The 23,516-nt window shown below is 47.7% G+C and overlaps 1 protein-coding gene across 1 annotated transcript in view; it reads right to left on the reverse strand.

Moving 5' to 3' along the window:
- Positions 1-22,542, reverse strand: part of RHEB (Ras homolog, mTORC1 binding) — a 43,538-nt gene extending 20,996 nt beyond the window's left edge. Inside the window, exon 1 of the mRNA XM_044246877.1 lies at positions 22,375-22,542. Coding sequence (XP_044102812.1) covers positions 22,375-22,426 — 52 coding nt within the window. The 5' untranslated portion in view covers positions 22,427-22,542. The remainder of the gene's footprint in view (positions 1-22,374) is intronic.
- Between the last annotated feature and the right edge of the window lie 974 nt (positions 22,543-23,516).

Consider the following 23,516-nt stretch of genomic DNA (forward strand, 5'->3'; position numbering starts at 1 on the left):
CTTATGCATTCTCAGAGCACAATTTTCAAAGGTGTTATGTTTTTAAAAGATTTATTTATCTGAGAGAGAGCGAGAGCCTGCGTGCATGCGTGAGCGAGCACGGGGCGGGGGGTGGAGGGGAAGGGCAGAGACAGAGGGAGAGAGAGTCTCAAGCAGACTCCCAGCTGAGCGTGGACCCCGACCCGGGGCTCGATCTCATGGCTTTGAGATCGTGACCTGAGCTGATGCTTAACTGCACCACCCAAGGTGCCTCAACATTTTATCTCTAAGTAATTTTTACACCAGAGTGGGGCTTGAATCTACTCCCCAAGATCAAGAGTCGCTTGCTCTTCTCACTGAGCCGGCCGGGCGGCCCCTCAGAGCACAGTGAATTTTAAACACAAGCTCCACACGCTTGCTGCGTCTCACTCAAGTGCCAGCTCCCAAGATCTTCAGGATAGGGCCGCCTGCGTGGCTCAGTCATTAAGCATCTGCCTTCGGCTCAGGTCATGGTCCCAGGGTCCTGGGATCGAGCCCTGCATCGGGCTTACTCAGCGGGAAGCCTGTTTCTCCTTCTCCCTCTCCTCCTGCTTGTGTTCCCTCTCTCGCTGTGTCTGTCAAATAAATAAAATCTTTAAAAACAACAACGACACCACCACCACCCCAAAAGATCCTCAGGGAGTGAGGTTTGTACCAGGAACCTTCTGGCCCAGGGTTTAGGCTGCGGCTGCCTTCCTCCGGCCCGCGAGAGGGTAGCTGGCAGGTGGCACGTTTTCACGGCGAAGGCAGGCCCCGCACACTTAGAAATTAATGAATTAATAAACCGGTTTAAGAGCGGAAGCTGTGGGGAGACAACTAGAAAACCCCTAAGGAGGCAGGCCCGTTTTACTCCTCATGAGCAGTGAAACACACAGTTCAAAGTATTTCTGGAATTATTAAAACCTGAATTCGTTGCCTACAAAGCAGCCTCCGAGAGCTTCTGACAGTTACTCGTCACCTCCCCACTTAAAATCCTCAGTGCGATTAGAATAAATCCCCAACTCCTAGCCAGGCCCACAACCCCAGGCCCTCCCTGGCCGGGCCCTGCTCTGCCCACGGCCCCAGTGTCTCCCTTCCTTAAAGACACCTCCGCTAAGACCGCCCCACGGCCGTTGTGGCGGGCGCGCCCCCCTCCAGGGCATCTGTCACAGCCATCCTGCTTTGTTTCTTTCTAGTGCCTGACATGATCCCACATTCTCTCCAACTCACTGGCCCACCGAGACCAGTCTGGTGGCCGAGGCACTGCAGACGCTCTCTTCCCAGAACGAATGAATGAAATGAAAACGTACGTGCCCTCAGCGCATGCGCATACGTTCCAGATACTACACAAGCTCTCAATCCTATATACACGTGCCCAGGAAACACTTTTCAACAGGATAAAGAAAAGGTTCTGTCCTATTTGTTTAGTTGCCTTTCATTGTCCTGCCGGTGCCCTACAGGAGGCAGGGGTCGTCCAGGGGCTCAGCACCGCGAAAGGATCGTGTTGCAAAGACAGCACGTCACCTAGGCTAGCTCATACACAGCATCTGGCTTCAAATACAGCACAAGTATTTTATGCAAGGAAATAGCAAGGGAAAAGCTTCTATTAAGTTGTTAGCAAAACTGAAAAATTCAAAGGAATAAGAAAATTCTTAATTTCCACTGAATGCTATGGTTTGAAGCAAAAGAAATTAGACAAAAGAGAAAAGAGACTTCTTTGAGGCTTCTGAAGAGTCCTTCCAGGCACTCTGGTGCACTTCTGTAGGCTACCGGGAGTCTGCTGGCTTGTAAATGGGCAGAGGGAAGGAAGAAAGCAGGAGGTAATTTTTTCTCAAGATAAATGGGCAAGAGTTACAAGGGATTAAAACGATTATTTACACCTTTTCCAAAGTAGAACTGGATTAAAAATAGTGAAAGAAAGGGGTTAAGTATGGTCTACTCGGTAAGCCCAAGAGGAGGACAGGACACAACAGCTGTCAAGGACAGGCCTTGCTGCAGGACTCAAGGGACGGGGACAAGAATCTCTGCCCTTGTCACAAAAAATTGAAGAAAGTTACATTAAATAAGATCCCATGAGATTAAGCGCAACAATGAAGTTTTAGATAAACAAGTGGACGAAGTTTTAAAAATACAATTATTGGTACATATCAAAGAGCTCCTTGTTTGCACCATGAAGGGCAGAAATTTTCTGACAGGCTCAGTTGACATTTGACTTGAAAAACACCAAGAATCCTTCCGGCACAAGCAGACAGCGTGGCCCCACCCAAATCACAAAGCGGGGTGACAGCAAACTCTTGTCTTCACGCGTAACTGGGACGCCTGAATTTAAAAGCCTTGTCTTTAGGGAGCAAACTGGCTTCCTCAATCAGCTTGGTCCTAGGAGAAAGGGACCATCCATTAGCGGAGGCAGGACTGCGGAGAAGCCCGGGCCTCCTCTGGATCTCTCCTCCAGGGTTCTCTCCCCTAAGGGGACATCATTAATTATTTAAATTAAGAAGGGACAGGAAGACTACATTTGCTGACATGACACAGTGGGGTATTTGGCTGTTTCCATTAAAAAGCAGAATTATTAAACAACCAGTGTTGAAATTTTCATATTACTCTTAGTCAACAAATCCCACCATCCCTCATGTTCCCAGTCCTGGTTCCAACCATTTCTGGCTTTTGGGGACACCATTGTCCTCTAAAGCAGCAGCTTGGCTCGTAGGTCAGGCTTTTGTGCAGTTCACGTTCACCTGCAGCTCCGAGGGCCACTGTCAGTGCACTGTTCGCGTTAGTGACAAGTGCGCCGAGGCACCAATGACGAGGGTGCCAAGGATGTTCTGTACTTCATCACATTTAACAAGCCCCTCCCCATTATGATCTCACATGTTTACTGTGGCCTTTGCGTTCATCAGATTCAGAATCTGGAAGACTCGTTATTTCCTGAAGGTGTTTCATCTTCTCTCTCAGTAGGCTCATAAATTAGTATAACCTGAGGGGATTTCAAATTCCAGATCAACTCTCTGGAGAAATGCGGAAGACAATACAGGAGTGATCTGAAACAAACTGAAGGGCAGCACTTACCCGACGTGTTATCATTGCAGAGAGAGGCACAGATCACTCCTTTTAGGCTAACAGCACTAAAAAGGTATGAAAACAATATATCCCAGCAGCCCACAAATATTCTTCTGCCAGACTAAAAACCACCTTAACTTTAAAAAAATCCTACAGATCACTTTTAGTAAGTTTCTTCTAAACATCTACCAGGTAAACACAGCATTTACGTATTTTTTGCCAAGGATAATATGGCCAGTAAGTTTGTTCACTTGGTATTTTCACTTCGCAAGACACACCTGCAAGGCTGTTGACCGAACCGCTCACACTCGTGACTGCTGCAAAACAGGCACTGTACAGAAAACACTTTAAGAGCTTTCAGATTAATTCTAAACTAGTTGTCATGATTATTTTCTTTGAATATTTTACTTATTTATTTGACAGACAGAGATCACAAGTAGGCAGAGCAACAGGCAAAGGGGGAGGAGGAAGCAGGCTCCCTGCTGAGCAGAGAGCCGGATGCGGGGCTCCATCCCAGGACCCTGGGATCATGACCCGAGCAGAAGGCAGAGGCTTAACCCACTGAGCCACCCAGGTGCCCCATCATGATTATTCTTCTAAAAACCCACACTATTTTCATGTATTACCTCTCTCTCCCCTCCCCCAAGCAGCACTCTATGGAACAGCTGACACGTTCCTTGTTCACTGGGACATAATGGGGAGGAGTAGGTTTCAATCTACCAACTAGTCTGTCAAATCATTTGGCGCAAGGGTCCACTGGGAACAGTGTGATGTATCTGGGACACAATCCATTTCGAGCACTGCTTTCCTTTTCACCTCAAATTCTCCACATCAGCTTACGGGACCCTGCCGTCCACATATATAAGATGGTTTAGCTTCAAAGCGTCACCGGAATTGCCACCGATAATTCCCTCCATGCCACCTCGTGCGCATACCATGAAACACCGGCTGGTTGCCCCACCCAGAAGACTCCCCCTCGTTTGCAACCTCCCGCGTACCAATCCCAAGCAGGACGGCACATTCTCCCAGCACCCTTACTTTCTGACTCCTGTCCAGGACATCTCTGGAAGTAACACTGTCAAACCAGGGGCTGTAACCCACCAGGTCATGAAATTAATATACTGAGCCATGATCAGCACGGTTTTTATTTTTTTAAATAAAGATTTTATTTATTTGGGGGCGGGGGGAAGCGCGCATACAGAGGGAGAAGTAGACTCCCTGCTGAGCAGAGAGTCCGATGTGGGGCTTGATCCCAGGGCCCGGAGACCATGACCGGAGTCGAAGGCAGCCGCTTCACTGAGCCGCCCAGACAGCAACACTGTTCTTAAAGAAAGAACACCAGAGCGGACTTCGAATAATCAAGTTATAAGGCGGCAGTCACAAAGGTCAGAAATCCACTACTCTTAACGATCATATCCTGAATCTCCAATCTCCACCACCTTTCACTTCCTTGCCCCGAGATAAATCACTGTTCACTACTATCTTGTCTATCCTCCAATTTCCTTTCTCTGGGCTCCTTGAAAACATCCTCTGATCTCAATCTAATCATTTGCCTTTGGTGAGCCTGTTGAGCTCTGCCGCAGACAAACCCTCAGTCCTGTCTGTTAACAGCTACTCTTAATCTCTGGTCTTTCCAGCCCGCCCCCCCTCACCCCCGCGGTCCCAAGGCTTTAGGAAGCCTCTCCAGAGAGGAGTAGTGAAAATGTGGTTCCCCCAGCAGCATCCCAGGGTGACCTACTACAAATGCAAATCCTCGGGCCCCAACCAAACCCTCTGGGAGTACTAACAAGCTCTACCCCCCCCCCGCCCCTTTCCACTGCACCCTAAAACTTAAGAAGCGCTGTCCTCAGGAAACAAAATTCAAATTTAACTGACCACCCTAGGTCACTTTTCTCTTCCAGCCTCCAGGATGTCCCCACAGCTTCCAGTTCCTGCCAGCAGCTCACGTCCTAAGTATTTAAAGAATATTTAAGAAGAGCTTCCAGTTCCTGCCAGCAGCTCACGTCCTAAGTATTTAAGAATATTTAAGAAGAGCCAGGCACCGGGGCGCGGCTGTGCTTCCGAGGCCGTGCCTAACCTCAGAGATCACCTGCTGTGCCCACCTCTTATTCCCGCAAATGCTCTTCTGGCTCCTAGTGTTCTGGATCCCATTTCCCCCCAGCTCTCCTCTAAATCCTCCCCCTGAAATAGCCGTGAACACATTCATGGTTTCTACTACTTTACTCCATTCCGTGCGCTTGATGAACGGTGCCTCTGAAACATTTAAATATATCCAAGCCAAGGAGAGAGGCCTGGAACAGACCCTCCCGCGCACCTTGTAAGTGGGCAGGGCCCGACTTCATGCTTCTGAGCCCAGCGCTGTGAGATGATGAAGGCCTGTCACAGTCTGCCATCTGCGGGGCCCTTCGCTGCCACCCCAGGAGACGAAGACACTTGTTTTGCCTTTCTATTTTAAACAACTTCATGATGACGAAATTCAGATACTATATAATGTAACCACTTTTACAAAGAGCACAATTAACTTTTTAGTATATCGACAGGGCTGTGCCGTCCTCACCACAACCAATTTTGAAACATTTTCATCACTCCAAAAAGGAACCCCATTCCTGTCGGCCGTCACCTCCATTCCCCTGGGCACTCCCCAGCCCCCCGCAATCACTGAGCACCTTTCTGAGTCTGCTATTCAAAATAACTCAAAAGGAACCCAATAAGAGAGGCAAGAAGACTCGAACAGAGACCTCACAAAGCTCTACAAATTACCAACAGGTAAAGGAAAAGTTGCTCCCCTCCCTAGTCACTGGACAATTCAAACAAAACACCACCGTAGCATTAGCACGGCTGAGGTTAAAGCGTTCGAGGATACGGAGCATCAGGGAGGCTGGAACTCTCGTCTGTTGCTGGGGGGAGTGTAAAATGGTACAGATATATTGGGAAACAGTTTGGCAGTTTCCAACAAAATTACGCACTTACATACATGTGGCCCGTGCAACACTAGTCCGAGGTATTTACCAAAGACAAATGACTGCGTGTCCACAAATGGTAAGAAATGGTTTCCATGGGGCACCTGGGTGGCTCAGTTGTTAAGCGTCTGCCTTTGGCTCAGGTCATGATCCCGGGGTTCTGGGATCGAGCCCTGTGTCGGGCTCCTTGCTCAGCGGGGAGTCTGCTTCTCCCTCTCCCTCTGCCCCTGCTTGTGTTCCCTCTCTTGCTGTGCATCTCTTTGTCCAATAAATAAAAAAATCTTAAAAAAAAAATGGTTCTCACAGCTTTGCTCTTAGTAGTTAAATACTGGAAACGATTCACAGGCGACAGGAGAAACAGACCATGGTGTACCCATACGAGGGACTACTACTCAGCGATTAAAAAGAAACCACTTAGGCGTGTGACAACCGGATCAACCTAAAAACTATCACGTTTTTTGAAAGCAGCCAGAGTGTTCACTGTATGATTCCATCTATATGAAACTGTACAACAAGGAAAGCCAACCCACGGTGCCAGGAAGCAGATCGCTGCTTGCCTGGGAGTTGGGGTGGGCTACGAGGGAATGTTCTGGGGTGAGAGAGATATTTCGTATTTTGGCGTAATGGTTGCACAGGTGAATAAATCTATCAAAACTCATGTAACTTTACACTTGAAATGCATACTTTATTATATGTAGATTATACATCAATAAAAGTTGATTTAGAAAAGTATAAAAAAGAGGAAGACATTTACTATTTTTCACTATTATCACGGAACAGTATGGTGATTAGCTATGTTACCGCAGGCAGTTTTCCTGAGTCTGTTTCCTTGTTTGTAAACTGGAGATAATACCAGTCCCTACCTTACAGATTGCTGTGAGGTTTCAATGAAAAAATACGCGTGGAAAAGCTGGTACATCGTAAATTCTTGCTGAATGTCCCTATTTGTAGTACTATTAACTATTAACTGCTCTTAAGACTAAAATAATCAGCTTTGGAGACAAAGGCATTCAATAATTACAGCTAATAAATTAATCTGTAATCTAAGAAAATGAAAGATACTAACAACTACTTCAGCTCAAGCCTCAAAATAACGTGACAGGGGCACACGGCTGGCTCAGTTGGTGGAGAGTATGTATGACTCTTGATCTCAGGATTGTGAGTTCGAACCCCAAGCTGGGTGTAGAGATTACTTAAAAGAAAAAAAAAAAAAAAAAAAAAGGCAGGAAGTATAAAAATATCCCACTCCCCAGCAGTGAACTACCAACTGCTCCGTCATCCACTGCTGGATAACAACCCACCCCAAAACTCAGTGGCTAATACCGACAGCCACGTCCTCTGTTCTCGAATTCTACAACCGAGGCTGGGCTCAGCTGGGCTCTCTGCTGGTCTGGCAGTCACTCCCTGGTCGCACTGGGGGGTAGCGAGCCTCAGCTGGGCTGGCTGGGCCTTCCATCGCCCACACGTCCTCCTCGCCTAGCACGCCCACGTGTTCCTTGTGGCTCCATAGAACACAAAAGCAGAAGCTGCTGATCTCTGAAGGAGTAAGGCCTGGCACCGGCCCACTGTCATCTCTGTGGCGTTCTGTGGATTCAAGAGTGTCACAGGGACACGGCGTGAATTCCAGGAAGGTCTTTCTCTGGGAACCACCAAGAGGAAGGACATCGACAGAGCAACCCAGTCTGCAAACAGCAGAAGGTGCAGTTATAAAGGGACAGCAACCTGAACAGATCGTCATAGAAAAGGCTAGAACAACAACGAACTGTATGAAGGTTCACCAATGTGTTCTCTACACGAAACGCAATGCCAATTAGATGCTTACTCAAGAACCGTACCCACTTCAGGGAAAGATGAACGGTTCTGTCAACGGCAGGCTGTTGCTTTATTGAGGGGGTGAGGTGACAGGCATATACATCAGGGTCACCAAGGAAGCCTTCTGCAAAAAATACACTGACCTCACCATTCTAATTTAAAAAGGCAGCGCATGAAGAATCCTTCTATGTTCTGTGTTGGCCATGATCTTAATACATGAACCCATCCCCACATTTCCATCAGAGTCAGATGAAGGCATGTGATGCAGAGAATCCAAAATTCAACTGCTCACCAGGACCTACGAGCCAGATACCGTTTTAAGAGTTTGTACATTTTCCTATGAATTAGCTCATTTGTTCCTATGAGTTAACCAGGGCTGACATCATCTCATTCTTTCTCACACCCCCTTCCCGACTTTTAAAAATAGATGCTAGGTGAGAAAAAAATGAAGGTGCAATTATTATTACAACAAACATAAGACAGAATGACTGAGCAAAACTGGTTCATAGTTATTCCTCATTCAAATACTTCCCGGGTGCCCACTACTGCCAAGCATGATGCTACCAAACATACACCACGGAGAATACAAGAGGTAAGTTTATAATAAGACATAAAGATTTGAGTTACATAAATGGAAGAATTTTATTAACTGTCAGAGTTATTAAACTAAAAGAAAAACAAAATTCTGCCAAGAAAGGCTATGAAACTATCTCCCTGAAGAGTTTTAAAACAGGAGATCCATTTCCCTGGGATGATTCAAAGACACAGCCGAGCCGGAAGGCAGGGACAGACATGATAAACTGCAGGAAATTCAGTGTTCAGCAACTATGAAGAAAGAATTTTGCTACACATGTGGCCAAAAGTGGAGAGAAGCCCCAGGTCCAGGGAGGAAAAGGGCTAGGGAAAAAGCAATGAGATAAATTCTCAAATTACAACACAATCTTTAATTTATTAAAAAGCACATAGTTTAAGACTCATCAAAATGAGTAATAAGAAATTAGGAAAATGAAAAGAGATAGTTATCAGCACAAATGGTTACTTATAAAAATTATTTCTTCAAAAGTTTTTTAAGACTCTAAAATGATCCATTTATGACCACCAATTCCCTCCTCCCTACTTCTGTGCTGTCCACGGTGGGGAGCCAGTGGGCAGTGGACACTTGAAACGTGGCTAGTCACGCATCATACATAATGTAAAACATATAAGATATCAAAGCTTTGCATTAAAAAAAGTGACAATATAAAAAATATTCAACATACACTGAAATAATATTTTGGACTTACTGGGCTAAATCAAACATATACTTAAATTATTTCAATTATTCCTTCTTACTGCTTTATGTGGTTATTGGAAAATTTTAAATTCCCTAGATGGCTTGCATTGTATTTCTGATGGACAGTGCCACTCTATGCCATGGTTTTAAGGGTACAGGGAACATCCTACTTGTATAAACTTAGCTGCCTACCAAAAAGACTTCCACAGTTTAAGAAATGGAAGCTATGTCCATTTTGTGTGTAGTCCAATATTTTAGGATAATAGTCATCCAGAAACATGGTTGGATTAAGAAAACAATTTCTTTTATAAAAACACACTTCACGGGGCGCCTGGGTGGCTCAGTGGGTTAAAGCCTCTGCCTTCGACTCAGGTCATGATCCCAGGGTCCTCGGATGGAGCCCCGCATCGGGCTCTCTGCTCAGGAGAGAACCTGCTTCCCTTCCTCTCTCTGCTGGCCTCTCTTGCCTACTTGTGATCTCTGTCAAATAAATAAATAAAATATTAAAAAAAAAAAAAAAAAGAAAAAGTCTAGAGGTACCTGGGTGGCTTAGTCAGTTAAGAGTCTCGCTCTCTTTTTTTTAAAGATTTTATTTATTTATTTGACAGACAGAGATCACAAGTAGGCAGAGGCAAGCAGAGAGAGAGGAGGAAGCAGGCTCTCCGCTGAGCAGAGAGCCCGATGCGGGGCTCGATCCCAGAACCCTGAGATCACGACCCGAGTCGAAGGCAGAGGCCTAACTGACTGAGCCACCCAGGCGCCCCAAGAGTCTGACTCTTGATCTAGGCTCAGGTCTCGACCTCAGGATCATGAGTTCAAGCCCTGCCTTGGGCTCCACAATGGGTGTGAGGCCTACTTAAGAAAAAACCCAGAAAAGTAGGAAAGAAGTAGTCTAGAGATGAAGCCCGACTCCCTGTCTCCCCAAAGCAAGGAACATCCTTGGAGACAGACATGAGTCCTTAGCACCCCTGCCTGGCGGAGCGAGCAGTGTCAGTGCGCATGGGTCCGACGGGTCTTGCGACCTCCTGTTTCCTGTGGCAGCAGGGAGACAACACCGCAGCAGGAAGGTGTGTCTGGGTACAGCCACAGGTGACAGGACCACCCAGGGGCAGCACACCCTCCAAAATGCAGGCACAGCCACCTACTCTAGGACCATGGGAACTGTGTGGGTCCCTACTAGGTCCTCTATAGCCAGAGAGCAAGGTGAGTAGGTAGATCTAGCAGGTACACAAATGAATGTGGTCCACCCCCAAATCCCGGTGTACCCCTTCTCCCTTTAGCCAAGGGCACAGGTGTTCACTCAGAGCCTCATGCGAACCACCTGGAAGTTTTCCTTAACATCGCCTCTTGGCGACTCCCCCCTTGTCACTTCTCAGCTCCGCCTCATCGTCCTGCCCGTACTGCACCAGTGTCTGACACCTTGGCCCATGAACTTCAGTACGTGGCTGGTCCTGGCACTTCCTTTCCCTGACTACCCCACCCCCCTCCCAGAGCCGCCAGAGGGAGGGGTCTTCTTGAGGATACACACCAGGAAGATCAGCAAACTACAGCCCAGGATCTACAAGTGGTTTTTACATTTTCAACTGGCTGAAAAAAAAAATCAGTAATATTTCACGATGTACAAATTGGATGAAACTCAAATGTCAGTGTCTGTAAATACGGTTGCACGGCACACGGCCACACTCACTGATGTACTGTCTACAGCGCTTGCTTGCTCCGAGGGGAGGCGGCAGCGGACGGACTCCAGGGCAACATGGGTGCGAACTGTGCAGGTCCACGGATATGCAGGTTTTCCGATAAATGACACTACAGCACTATACATGTATTTCCTCTTCCTTGTGCTCTTCCCAGGGACGTTTTCTTTTCTCTAGATCACTCTACTGCAACAGTACAGTATATAATACATAATTTACAATTTCCGTACAGAAGTTTGTCCATCCTGGTGTAGACGATCATTTTATCTGTTGCTTAAAACCCGTCAATGACTTTCCTCCATTTCTAGGGCAAAGTCTGAAACTTGCACAATAAGGCCCTCTAGGCTGTTCTTGGTAGGCAGCGGGCACACGGATAACCCCTCCCTGCCCAATCACATCCTACTCCTTGAGCCTCGTTCACCGTTCCCAGGTCCAGCCACACTGAGCCGAAATCCACTCATCCTTGGCATATGCTGCTCCTTTGGACCGTAAGGCTCTGTCCTTCCTACCCCACTGACCCCGCACCTCTCACCTCTGCCTGGCTAACTCCAGCTCTCATGACAGTTCTTTGGGGACCTTTTTCCACCCCTGTGCATGGTTACAGGATTTCTCCCCTCGAGGATTTCTCTCGAAGCATTTAGCCCAATCATCTGGGTAGCGGCCCAAAGAGAGTGCTGGCTCTGGACTAGGGCTGAAATTCAGATCCTGGCTCAGCTACTTCACGTTTGACCTTGGGCAAATCCATTTAACCTTTTTGTCGCTCATCTCCTCATCTGCAAAACAGGCATCATCTTCTCCATCCTAATAGCACGCACCTCACGGTGTGTAAGGGCACTCCATACCACTAATGCTTTAAAAACCATTAGTAGTAGTAGCAGTACTGTCTCCCGGGCCTCCCTCCCCAGACGAAGCTCCCTGAGGGCAGGAAGCAGGACTGTCTCTGCCTCTGTGGCTGAGTACACAGTGTCTGGCACACGGTAGGGACTGATTTGAACACCTAATGATCACCTAAGTAACATGACACCGAATCCACAGTGTCCCCTCCAACCCGTCATTCTAGCAACTCAATCTTTCAGGGGAATGAAGCCCTTTGGATAGCTGACAGACGCCAACTCCTTCCCCAGAAAATATGCTTGTGATTTCAGGGAAAGCTCATGACCTCCAAGAAGCACTCCTCTAAGCTGGCACTGCTCCCCAACACGTGACACCCCGCACTGAAGAGACCGTTCTACTTGCGGAAGGAGTGCTGGGTAACTAACATGCTGGGTAACTAACATGCTGGGAAAATGGACCCGGGTCCTCAACCTGTGGGCACTCAGGGGACCTTTTCTGAAACACAAACATAAGACTTTAGACTTCTTTCTTTCTTTCTTTTAAAGATTTATTTGAGAGAGTATGTGTACATGAGCTGGGATGGGGGCTGAGATGAGGGAGAGTGAGAGAGAGAGAGAATCCTGAAGCAGACTCCACAATGAGCGCAGAGCCGGATGTGGGGCTCAAACCCAGGACCCCGGGATCATGACCTGAGCTGAAACCAAGAGTTGGTCGCTCAACCGACCACACTGCTCAGGCGCCTCATGACTTGACATTTCAGGTTGTCCTTTCCTCCTGTAGCCGTCTCAGTAACATTCCAGGCCAAACTTCATTCGCAGAACACTCAGGTCTCCAGAGTCCGGCATCCGCCCGGCCCACCCCTGCCGGGATACTCAAGGCCACATAAGCCTGGCCAGAGAGTCACCCTACCACGTATAACTCCTGTCTAGCATGGGGACCAGAGATTCCAGTGTTTTCCCACTTACCCTCCAGCCACAAAGAGTCACATTTGACCTTGCTGAGTCCAGTGTGCCAAGGTCATCTTAAGCCTTCCTCCCCTTGAGGTTAGCCACCGTAGTTGAATTTTGCCACTTACGTTTTTTACTCAGGCACCTATACAAGTCATGAACAAGAATAAAAAGAACCAGGGCACCTGGGTGGCTCAGGTGTTAAGCAGCTGCGGTATGCTCAGGTCATGATCCCAGAATCCTGGGATCAAGTCCCACATCCAGCCGCCCCGCTCAGCGGGGAGTCTGCTTCTCCCTCCTTCTGTTCTTAAACTCTTGCTCAAACTGCCTCCCCATATACCAATAAATTTTTTTTTTTTAAAGATTTCATTTATTAGAGAGAGAGATAGCGCAACAGGGGAGAGGTCAGAGGGAGAAGCACACTTCCCGCTGAGCAGGGAGCCCCATATGGGACTCGATCCTGGGACTCCAGGATCATGATCTGAGCCAAAGCAGTTGCTTGACCAACTGAGCCACCCAGCCTCCCTAGATCAGTAAAATCTTTAAAAAAAAAAAAAAAAGAAGAACCTATATTTAAAAATATTCTCTTTAAAATAAATTCTGAATGTGATTTAGATTTGAAAACCAGCAAAATGTCAGCTGGATGCATTTATATCTAATAGAAGTCCTAGAAAAGCATTTTCATTTCATCAAACTATATTAACTGTAAGAGCTGGTATTTCATCTCCACGTGCACAAATTATTTACCCTTATCAACTTTTGATCTTGCCAGAAGTAGGATCACATATCTTGTTAAAACACCAATTTCCGTTTCAAAAGTCCCTGAGGAGTCTTTCTGCAAACGAGTAAGCACAACAAAAAGAGAAATGAGGGAGAGGGGACAGGGAGGTAAGAGGGACACCTATCAAAAAAGGACATGCTTTTATTAGGGTCTTCAAACTGCCCTGCCTTCCCTTGCCCTCAAAGTGCCAGATTTCTGCTTCTAGTGCTTCTGTTCTAAATTAATCTCAATTTAGTCTTCAAATTCCAATGTCCTATGTGGAACTCTTTTTTTAATCAGAGGCCCAATATATACTTAAGAATATTGAAATACTGGGGTCCCTGGGTGGCTCAGTGGGTTAAGCCTCTGCCTTCATTCAGCTCAGGTCATATCTCAGGGTCCTGGGATTGAGCCTCGCATCTGGCTCCCTGCTCAGCAAGGAGCCTGCTTCCCCCTCTCTGCCTGCCTCTCTGCCTACTTGTGATCGCTCTCTGTCAATAAATAAATAAAATCTTAAAAAAAAAAAAAAGAATATTGAAATACTAAAACAGTATTCCAGGACCTCTGAGTTTGATATTAAATTATATTTCTAAATCCAGCAAGTAATTAATGATGAAGGCCCTCACGAGTTTGCACTATATCACTCCAGGCTTATTACTTTGGTATTTCATGATAAATAGTTCTAGAACTAAGAATAAAGTTTCTCCCAAGGGTGATCACTCAAGACCTGAAAATGGTTTAACCTGCACAATCATGTCCAAGTTCAATTCTGACTTACTCCAATAACCAAGTACAATTTACCCATGGGCAATACTGAAGTTGTCAGTGCCTTATTTTAGACCCTCAAGTAAGAAAAGTGTTGGGTATTACCAACTTCATAATCACAGGTAGAGACGGCTGTTTCTGATTTTGTGATAATCTTGTTGGTACTCAGGTCCCCACCCCGCACCCCAATTCTCGCGCTTGTATGGGAAAACCGCATTACTCACAGATAGGTCCTGAGATGCTGCCATCCGTGGCAAGTTTTTATTAATCTCTGGGAGCCTCGTCATTACCAGATCAAAAAACAACACTCACCCCAAACTGCACCACAATCGGAGGCCACGTCCACCGGCTTCAGGTACCCCAAGTCTCCCCATACTCTAGTAACCCACTGCTTAAGCTCCGGAGGAACAGCCTCTGGAACTTCCTGCAAGGCCCTGCCTCATCCACGGCCCCTGACCACCTCCAACTTCATTTCCTGGTTCCCCAACATTCTCCGCTAGCCCCCCTGCCTCCTTCAGTTCCCAAGCATGCACGTGCTTTTCTGCCTCACCATCTCTCTCTCCTACCAGGTGACAGGGCTTCTTCTGGAAGGGTCGTCTAAGCCCGTGGTGACCACACTCCTTGGGCAGCATCTGCGATGCAGCCACGCTTGACTCAATTCTGCACAAGCACAGCGAGCAGTCTGGCCAGGTTCTGCGTCCCGTGGTTCAGTGAGTCCCCAAGGGAGCCAGAGACACTCTAGGGGTCCCTTGAGCCCTTTCCAGGGGGCTCATGAGGTCAAAACTATTTCCACCGCCTTACCGAGATATTATTAGCCTTTGCCACCACGTCCACGTTTGCACCAATGGTGCAAGGGCCCTCCGCACGAATCCAGACTGTGACCGTGCACGGTTGTGGGAAAGCACTGTTCTCTCCACGACCATGCACCTGCCGTGAAAACACCAAACTGTCTTCACTTAACAGTGTCCTTGAGGAGGCAGTAAAAACGATTAATTTTATCTTGACCCTTAAGCACGCCTTTCAATACCGTGTGACCAAACAGGATGCACACATAGGGCGCTGCCGCATACCAGAGCGCGACAGTCGTCTCGAAGCAAAGCACGTGTGCCATGTTTGTGAAGTGATCTGAAAACAGCCACTTTTATCACAAACCATCACTTTTACTTGCAAAAATGGCCAATAAATGATCATTATTTCAAATAGTTTGCATTCGGCAGGGGTCTTCTTGAAATGAAAGAAAGGAGACTGTCACTTCAAGTACAAGTGGCAACACTTTGCCGATGATCCCATTCAAACCCTCAGGAAGGAAATTCGAATTTTGGAGAATCTGCATCACTCATGGTGAGCTTAAAGCTTCCCAATATTTACATTTTTTCCCTAAGGAGACTGATGGTGGTATTAAAAAATGTGATTATGGGGCACCTGGGTGGCTCAGTGGGTTAAAGCCTCTGCCTTCAGCTCAGGTCATGATCTCAGGGTCCTGGGATCGAGTCCCACATCGGGCTCTCTGCTCAGCAGGGAGCCTGCTTCCTCCTCTCTCTCTCTGCCTGCCTTTCTGCCTACTTGTGATCTCCGTCTGTCAAATGAATAAATAAAATCTTAAAAAAAAAATGTGATTAAAAAGTTTGTATGTTGGGGCGCCTGGGTGGCTCAGTTAGTGAAGCACCCGACTCCTGGTTTCGGCTCAGGTCACGATCTTGGGGTGGTGGGACTGAGCCCCCAGTAGGGTCAGGCTCTGCTCATGGGGTGTCTGCTTGAGAGTCTCTCTCTCTCCCACTGCCCCTCCCTTGGTTCACTCGCACACGCTCTTTCTTTCAAATAAATAAAATCTTAAAAAAAAAAAAAAAGCTTGTATGTTGAAATGTATCAAAATGTGGAAGGATCTGCATAATAGTAAACCATTCTTTTCGAAATAACCAAGATATGACCTTACAAAATCAAAGTCACGGGTAGATGATCCATGCAAAGTGCAAAATAAGCAATGGAATTCAACGTAACAATAGAAAATTCTTCCACATGATTTCAGGCGGCTACTGCAACTGACCACCTATGGTGGGGACACTACTACCAACACCTACGGAGTTCTGGTGAGCAGCAAAGAATATAAACAATTATCTGAAAAAGGTGTTAAAATACTCCTGGGGCGCCTGCGTAGCAAAGTGTTGCCACCTGACTTCCCTTGGGTGGTGATCTCGGGGTCACGGGATTGAGCCCCACATCAGGGTCCGCACTCAGTGGGGAGTCTGCTTCTCCCTCTCCCTTTGGCCCTCCCCTTGCTCGCGAGCTCTAATAAATAAAATCTTAAAAAAAAGAAAAAAGAAAAAAGGTTTTTATTTATCTGACACAGAGATAGATCACAAGTAGGCAGAGAGGCAGAGAGAGAAAGAGAGGGAAGCAGGCTCCCTGCTGAGGGGCTCGATCCCAGGACCCTGGGATCATGACCTGAGCTAAAGGCAGAGGCTTAACCCACTGAGCCACCCAGGCGCCCCTCTAATAAATAAAATCTTAAAAAAAAGAAAAAATACTCCTCTCTTTCCCTTAGGTATCTATGCGAGGCTGGTGTTCTCTCACATACCGCATTACAATAACATGTTGCAGTGGAATGAATTTAGAAGCAGATATGAGAATTCAGCTGGTTTCAAAATCAAACATTTAAAGATAATTACAAAACTATAAAACATCCTGTCAAAATCCTAGTGGGTTTATCCGTGTGTGTGTGTGTGTGTGTTTGTGTGTGTGTTTGGCAGAAGTTGACAATCTAGACCTAAGTACTCATACGGAAATGCAAGGGATTCACAACAGCCAAAACAATCTTGAAAAAGACTAAAGTATAAAGACTGGCATGTCCCTATTTTGAAGTTTCCAACCAAACCACAGCAATCAAGACAGTTGATACTGGTATAAGGACAGACCTACAGGTCAAAGGAACAGAATCCAAAAATAAACTCTAACATTTATGGTCCCTTAGTTTTTGACACAGATGTCAAGATAATTCAATAAGTCTTTAATAAAAGGTGCCGGGACAACATGACATCCCCATGTAAAAGAATAAAGTCATACCCCCATCTCCTACCTTATATAAAAATTAACTCTGAGGGGATCATAGATCAAATATGTCCAAGTTAAAATGATAAGAACACTTAGAAAAAAACATAGTAGTAAATCTCCATGGCCTTGGTGAGGCAATGGTTTTTTAGACATGACACCAAAAGCACAAGTCACCAAAGAAAAAATAACCAGACTTTGTCAAAATTGAAAACTTTGGCTTCAAAGCACATCAACAGGGAAGTGAAAAGACAGCCCCACAGAATGGGAGAAATCATATGCAAATCTCATGTGCTACCACTTCACACCCAGAAGCACGACTAAAATAAAAAAAAGACAACTACAAGTGTTGATGAGGATGTAAAGAAACTGAAACCAACGTTCAACTGGCGGGAATTAAAACGGTGCGGCTGCTGTGAACAGTTTTAGCAGCTCCTCAAAACGTTACACACAAGGGCACCCGGTGGCTCACTCCAAGTGTCTGACTTCACCTTGGGTCATGATCTTGGGGTCCTGGGATAGGGCTCCACGCTGGGCTCCCTACTCAGTGGGCAGTCTGCTTCTCCTTCTCCCCCTTCCACTGACCCCCCCCAACTTGTGCGCACGCGCTCTCTCTCTCTCTCTCAAATGAATAAAATATTAAAAAAAAATATGACCCAGCAATTCCACTCCGAGGAATATACCCAAGAGAAATGGAAACATATGTCTACACAAAAATTTGTACAGGAATGATCATACACCATTATTCATAATAGCCAAGATGTAGAAACCACCACATGACCATCACCTGACAAATGCGACATATTCAAATAACAGAGAAATGCTTGGCAACAAAAGAGAATTACTGGTATATGCAGAATATGGACGAACCTTGAAAATACTCATGTTAAACGAAAAAGGCTCGTCACAAAAGACCATTTACGTCATTTATATGAAATATTCAAAATAGGAAAATTCATAGAAAGAGAACGCAGGCTAATGGATGCCAGGGTTAGGGGTGAGTGGGGCAGTCAACAGGTACAGAGTTTCTTTTCGGGGTGATGAAGGTTATTACGGATAGATATAACCCACATAGACATCAAAATAACATTCCACACTGAAATATCATAATCACAAATGCAAGCTCTGACTATACTCTCGCACAGAACAAATGAACGCCCCCCAAAAAGAGTTCATTTCAAGCTTTAGTACAAGGTGACCGCTATGGGACTACCCTGCCCACAGGTGCACAGCCAAAGCGTTAAAGAGGGCCTGAACACACAACTTCATGTGCTAGAGGATTTCATATATGGCAAAGAATGTTCTACCTTCAGCATTCTCAATGAAATGTGTCAGGAAAGGATAGGGTATTTTAAAAAGACAGTAAATCAGAATAAAACCGGATTGTATTTTATTGGGAACAAATTTAATGATATTTCTCCCTATGAAGCATCCAACTGAAAGGTGCACCTTCTCTACCTAAAACATTCTGACAAGATCATAATTTGAGTTACTTCTGAATTGTCTTTTACCAAACCACAGCACTGTTTCATTTTCTCTTTTATGATCTTTCATCTTCCTGTGATCCTGTCCCTTTTGTTAACCTAAGAGACTTTTACAGAACAAAAAATTTTCTTTTTTATTTTTTTTATTTTTTTAAATTTTTTTTAAAGATTTTATTTATTTATTTGACATAGAGAGAGAGAGAGAGAGAGAGATCACAAGTAGGCAGAAAGGCAGGCAGAGAGAGGAAGCAAATTCCCAGCTGAGCAGAGAGCCCGATGTGGCGCTTGATCCCAGGACCCTGGGATCATGACCTGAGCTGAAGGCAGAGGCTTAAACCACTGAGCCATCCAGGCGCCCCAGAACAAAAAATTTTCTGATTAGAGTCTGATGGGAAAGTAGATTATCAAAGCTCTCTGCAGAAGATTCCAGTGAAGGGGGTACCGGATTTTACTTAAGGATTGTTCCCGGATACTACATTTCAAACTTAAGTTACCTCCTATCAGAGGACTACTTGTTTGTACTAGAAACAATGGACGTAAGGGAGCGCGGAACATTTGCCACCACCAAAACAATACAAAGCACTCCCAGACAGCCAGCCTGCGTTGTAGGTGACGTGTCCTTAGAAGCTTAACATTGTAAATAACAGGAAATGTACTTCAGGAAAAAGGATTGTATTAAATTGCCTGAGAATCATACATTCCTCAGTGGTAATTTTATGAATATTTTTTTAAAAAATGCAAAATTTGAAAGCGAAGTAAAACAATCATAGCATTAAATAGTTTTAGCTGAAAGCAAACTTTTAACAATAAAGTTTGTGAGATGACAAAGTCACAATGACAAGTACCCTACTAGTCAAACTGGCATTAAGATACTTAATCAAGAGGGGCGCCTGGGTGGCTCAGTCGTTAAGCGCCTGCCTTCGGCTCGGGTCATGGTCTCGGGGTCCTGGGATCGAGCCCCGCATCCGGGCTCCTTGCTCAGTGGGAAGCCTGCTTCTCCCTCTCCCTCTGTCTGCTTACTTGTAATCTCTATCTCTCCGTCAAATAAATGAATAAAATCTTTAAAAAAAAAAAAGATACTTAATCAAGAGAACATTCTAAGAAAGGTGTGGTTTCTAGCTGAAACTTTTTCTTTTCTTTTTTTTTTTAAAAAAATATTTTATTTATTTATTTGACAGACAAATCACAAGTAGGCAGAGAGGCAGGCAGAGAGAGAGGTTCCGGGAAGCAGGCGCCCTGCTGAGCAGAGAGCCCGATGCAGGGCTTGATCCCAGAACCCTGGGTCCATGACCTGAGCCAAAGGCAGAGGCTTTAACCCACTGAGCCACCCAGGCGCCCCTAGCTGAACCTTCTTCAAAAAGATTTTATTTTTAAGTACTCTCTCCATCCAACAGGGGCCTGGAACTCACAACTCTTGAGATCAAGAGTCGCGCACTCTCGAGTCAGCCCGGCTCCCCCTTTTGTACCACGAGTCAGTAGGACCCAATAGAAACACGTAGACTTAAACTTCCCTAGCGCAGCATCACATGGAAGCAAACATGTCCGTAAACTCTTTTAAGTCTGAATACAGAATAATTCTCTGAAGAGTGGCTAGTATATAGCATCAGGGAAATAACTTCCTTTTTTGATGCCGGCGAAACAAAAGGCCCACAAACCACAAAGTGTCTTGGTTCCTAACAAAGGTAAACAACTTTAAAATTAAAGGCAGAGGCTCCAAAATACCTTTTACTTTAATCATCACTACCTGAAGTAGGATATGGTAATACGACATATGGAAGGCACAGAGACAGGGACCAGAACTTAGTCTGTATCTCACTGCAGGCCAGTTAAGCACAGTATTTCAAAAGCACTTTAAAACACATGTTTGTGACCAGAAGGCTATGGGTTGACCTGTCACACCCAGGTCTTCAGGGAGAGGAGAATTAGATGGGGAGACCAAACAGAATGGATTTCAACTGGACATGAGGAACTGCTTTAGCAAAACCACAATAAACACTACACTTGCTTATTACTGAAGACCAGAATCACCATCTAGAGAATTTCAAGGAGTAAGTCAGTATCTTTAGGACATTCTCTCAGGTTGAAAATAGGCAGCACAGGTAGAGATCACCTGTAAATTTTTCAGGGACTGCTGTCCTCAACGAATGGGCACTGTGGAACTATGTATCTATCTGATTAGAACTTATTCAAGAGGCAGGATATGTCCCCATCCCACTCTTCAAAAAGCCGGGGAAATAACGAAAACCGAGAAGCAAGGGCTGGGTGACTCAGGCTGCCAATAAAGGTTCCATTCCACATGGGCATTTGGGGAGTGGACTGCTAGTGATTTTTAAAAGCCTCGGTGTGATGCATGGTTCCTTCGCAGCTGCGGCTGCTAAGGCCCTCACCCATTCTTCCCCCACATACAGACCCATCCTTTGGCACTGCATCATCCAAGAGTTGTCCCTCTGACTCTTGGCACCCCCTATCTACACAAGCATGTCTCAGCCTCTGACTGCCCCCCATTCTAACGATCCCTCCACCCCTCGCCCCCCGCACTTTGACGAGGGAGACGACAAGAGGATGAGTAAGCACGCTGTAGCTGATCTTGGTCAAAGAGCACAGACCCTGGCACCGGCCGTGGAAAATGGGGGTGCGGAAGCAGACCAGAAAGCGGCGTCGGGGAGCTCATCCGATGGGTAGCAGGCAGTTACCAGCTTGCCTATGGCGGTTATTGTCGCCTCCTCCTGCCTTCGCCGTAGACGCCAAACCTTCGCTTTCACCCCCAACCCCCGCCCAGGATCAAGTGCACATTTTCCTTAGACAGTTACTTCTTAAACACAACGCGAAGGCATCAACGTAATTTCTCCAGGCTTCCGGTTGTCAAAGACAATAAAGCCTCGCCCTGAAGCATGGGTAAGTTCAACGGTTCTGTTTTCTCACTCGTCTTCCGGCAGCCCGTCCGCCCGCGACCCCGCCGCCGCCCCCCGCCCCGCTCGGCGAAAAGGCGACCGCCACCAACAGTTTCAGATCGATGTCAGCCTTCGGGGGTGGGTGGGAAACCCCAGCAAACTTCTGAATTACTTCAACAGCCCGGTTCCAAGTACCTGACCTTAATTTTTCCCGAAGAAAAATAGGACACCGAGAGATCGGAAATCTCGTTTTCTCCGCCTTCCTACTTGGGCCGCCGCGCGCACCGAGGGGGCTTCCGAAGAGGGCTCTTTCGGGTTCTCCGGTAGGAAACTTGCCCTCGGTACCCAAACGTCCTTTAGGTCCCTGGTTTTCTTTAAAACGCTGAACTTCGCCACGGACAGAAAAAACCCAAGGTGCTGTTTCCTTTGTTAAAATCCCCCGGACTTTATTTAATTTGGGGCGGAAAGGCCGCCGGCAGGATCGCGCCAGGCGGCCGCAAAAAGGCGGAGAGGAGACAGGTGCGGTGGGTCCCCGCGGCGGTTCCGGCGGGAGCGGACCCGTCCGCCGCCTCGGCGGCCCCCGCCACCCCGCACCTCCCCGTCCGCCCGCGGCCTCCCCAGGCACGTCCTCCCGAGCCCCGGCCGCCCCCCGCCGCCGCCGCAGCCGCCGCCGCCCCGCGGGGCCCGGCCTTGCCGCCTCGGCTCAAAATGGAGGTGGCGGCCGCGGGCGGCTGGTTACGAAACGCGCGGCCGCCACATGGCCGCGCCGACCCCAAACTTGGCCGGGCCGCCGCGTCCCGGCGCCCAGGCGAGGCCGGGCCCGGGCGCGGAGGCCGCGCGGCGCCCGCCACTCACCCACAGACCGGTAGCCCAGGATCGCGATCTTCCGGGACTTGGACTGCGGCATCTTGGCGGCCTCCTCAGCCCCGGGCCAACCACATCAACCGCGGCGGCGGCGGCGGCTCCTGTGCTGCGATCGGCGGCGGCCGCGCCGGGGCAGAGCGGCATCCAGGGGCGGGGCGGGCGGGCGCGGGCAGGCGCGGCTGCCTGGGCTCCTCGCTCGCGCGCCCAACCGCCCGGAACCGCCGCGCGGCCCCGCCCCCAAACACGCCCACGTGACCCCCGCCGCCGGCCCCGCCGCGGCTCGCGTCAGCACCGCCCTCCCCGCCGCGGCGGCCACCCCCGCCCTGGAAACGCACGGGGGTGCGTCGGGCGACGTTTTACTTTAAGGGGAAATAGAGGGGACGCCAAGATGCCCCCGGAAAAGTCACGACTGAAACTCGCTGCGTCATGACCCTCCCACCCTCTTCCGCCGCTGTTTAGTTACGCCAGTTCTTCCCGGGCGCTGATTGGATAGCCCCCGCCCGCCCGCGCGATGACGCAGCGGAAACTCCATCTCCGATTGGGGGCGGCTAGGAGGCGGAGCCGAGGGCGGGGCTGCTCGCCTGGAGCTAAAAATAAATTCCGGCTGAGACTCGGCGGTTGAGCGCGAGTGAAATTTGAAGGATTCTAACCTCCAAAGGGTTGGGGGCGGGCGGGAGGGGCGGAGAGAAGCCGACTCCGCAGTGATTGGTTAGAACAGGGCGAGGGGCGGGGAAAACTGTGGGGAGTGCGGTGATTGGCGGAACGTTGAGCGCTTGGTGGACTGGCGCCCACAGAGCCCTTAAAAGGCGCGAGGCACGTAGCAATTGCAGGCTAGGTTATGGGGTGGTTGCTTCCTCGTTGGTGGTTTTTTTTTTTTTTTTTTAAACTTTTAACCCCCTCACTCTTTTAGGGTTAGTAAGTCTAGGACTGAGGTTGTAGGTGGTTGCTAGGCGTCGTCCTTGGATGAAAGAGCCCGGGAAGAATGGAATATGCGTGAATTCCAAATGTTACACTTTTCTCTACAAATGTGTGCGCCTCCGCGGTTCTGGTCTCGGCCCTGCGGCAGGCGAACCCGGCACAGCTCCCAGGAATACCGAGCGCGGGTCGACACCTGCGTGGCTAGTTCAGTAGGC

Source organism: Neovison vison, chromosome 4 (assembly GCF_020171115.1).
Source record: "Neovison vison isolate M4711 chromosome 4, ASM_NN_V1, whole genome shotgun sequence".
NCBI lineage: Eukaryota > Metazoa > Chordata > Mammalia > Carnivora > Mustelidae > Neogale > Neogale vison.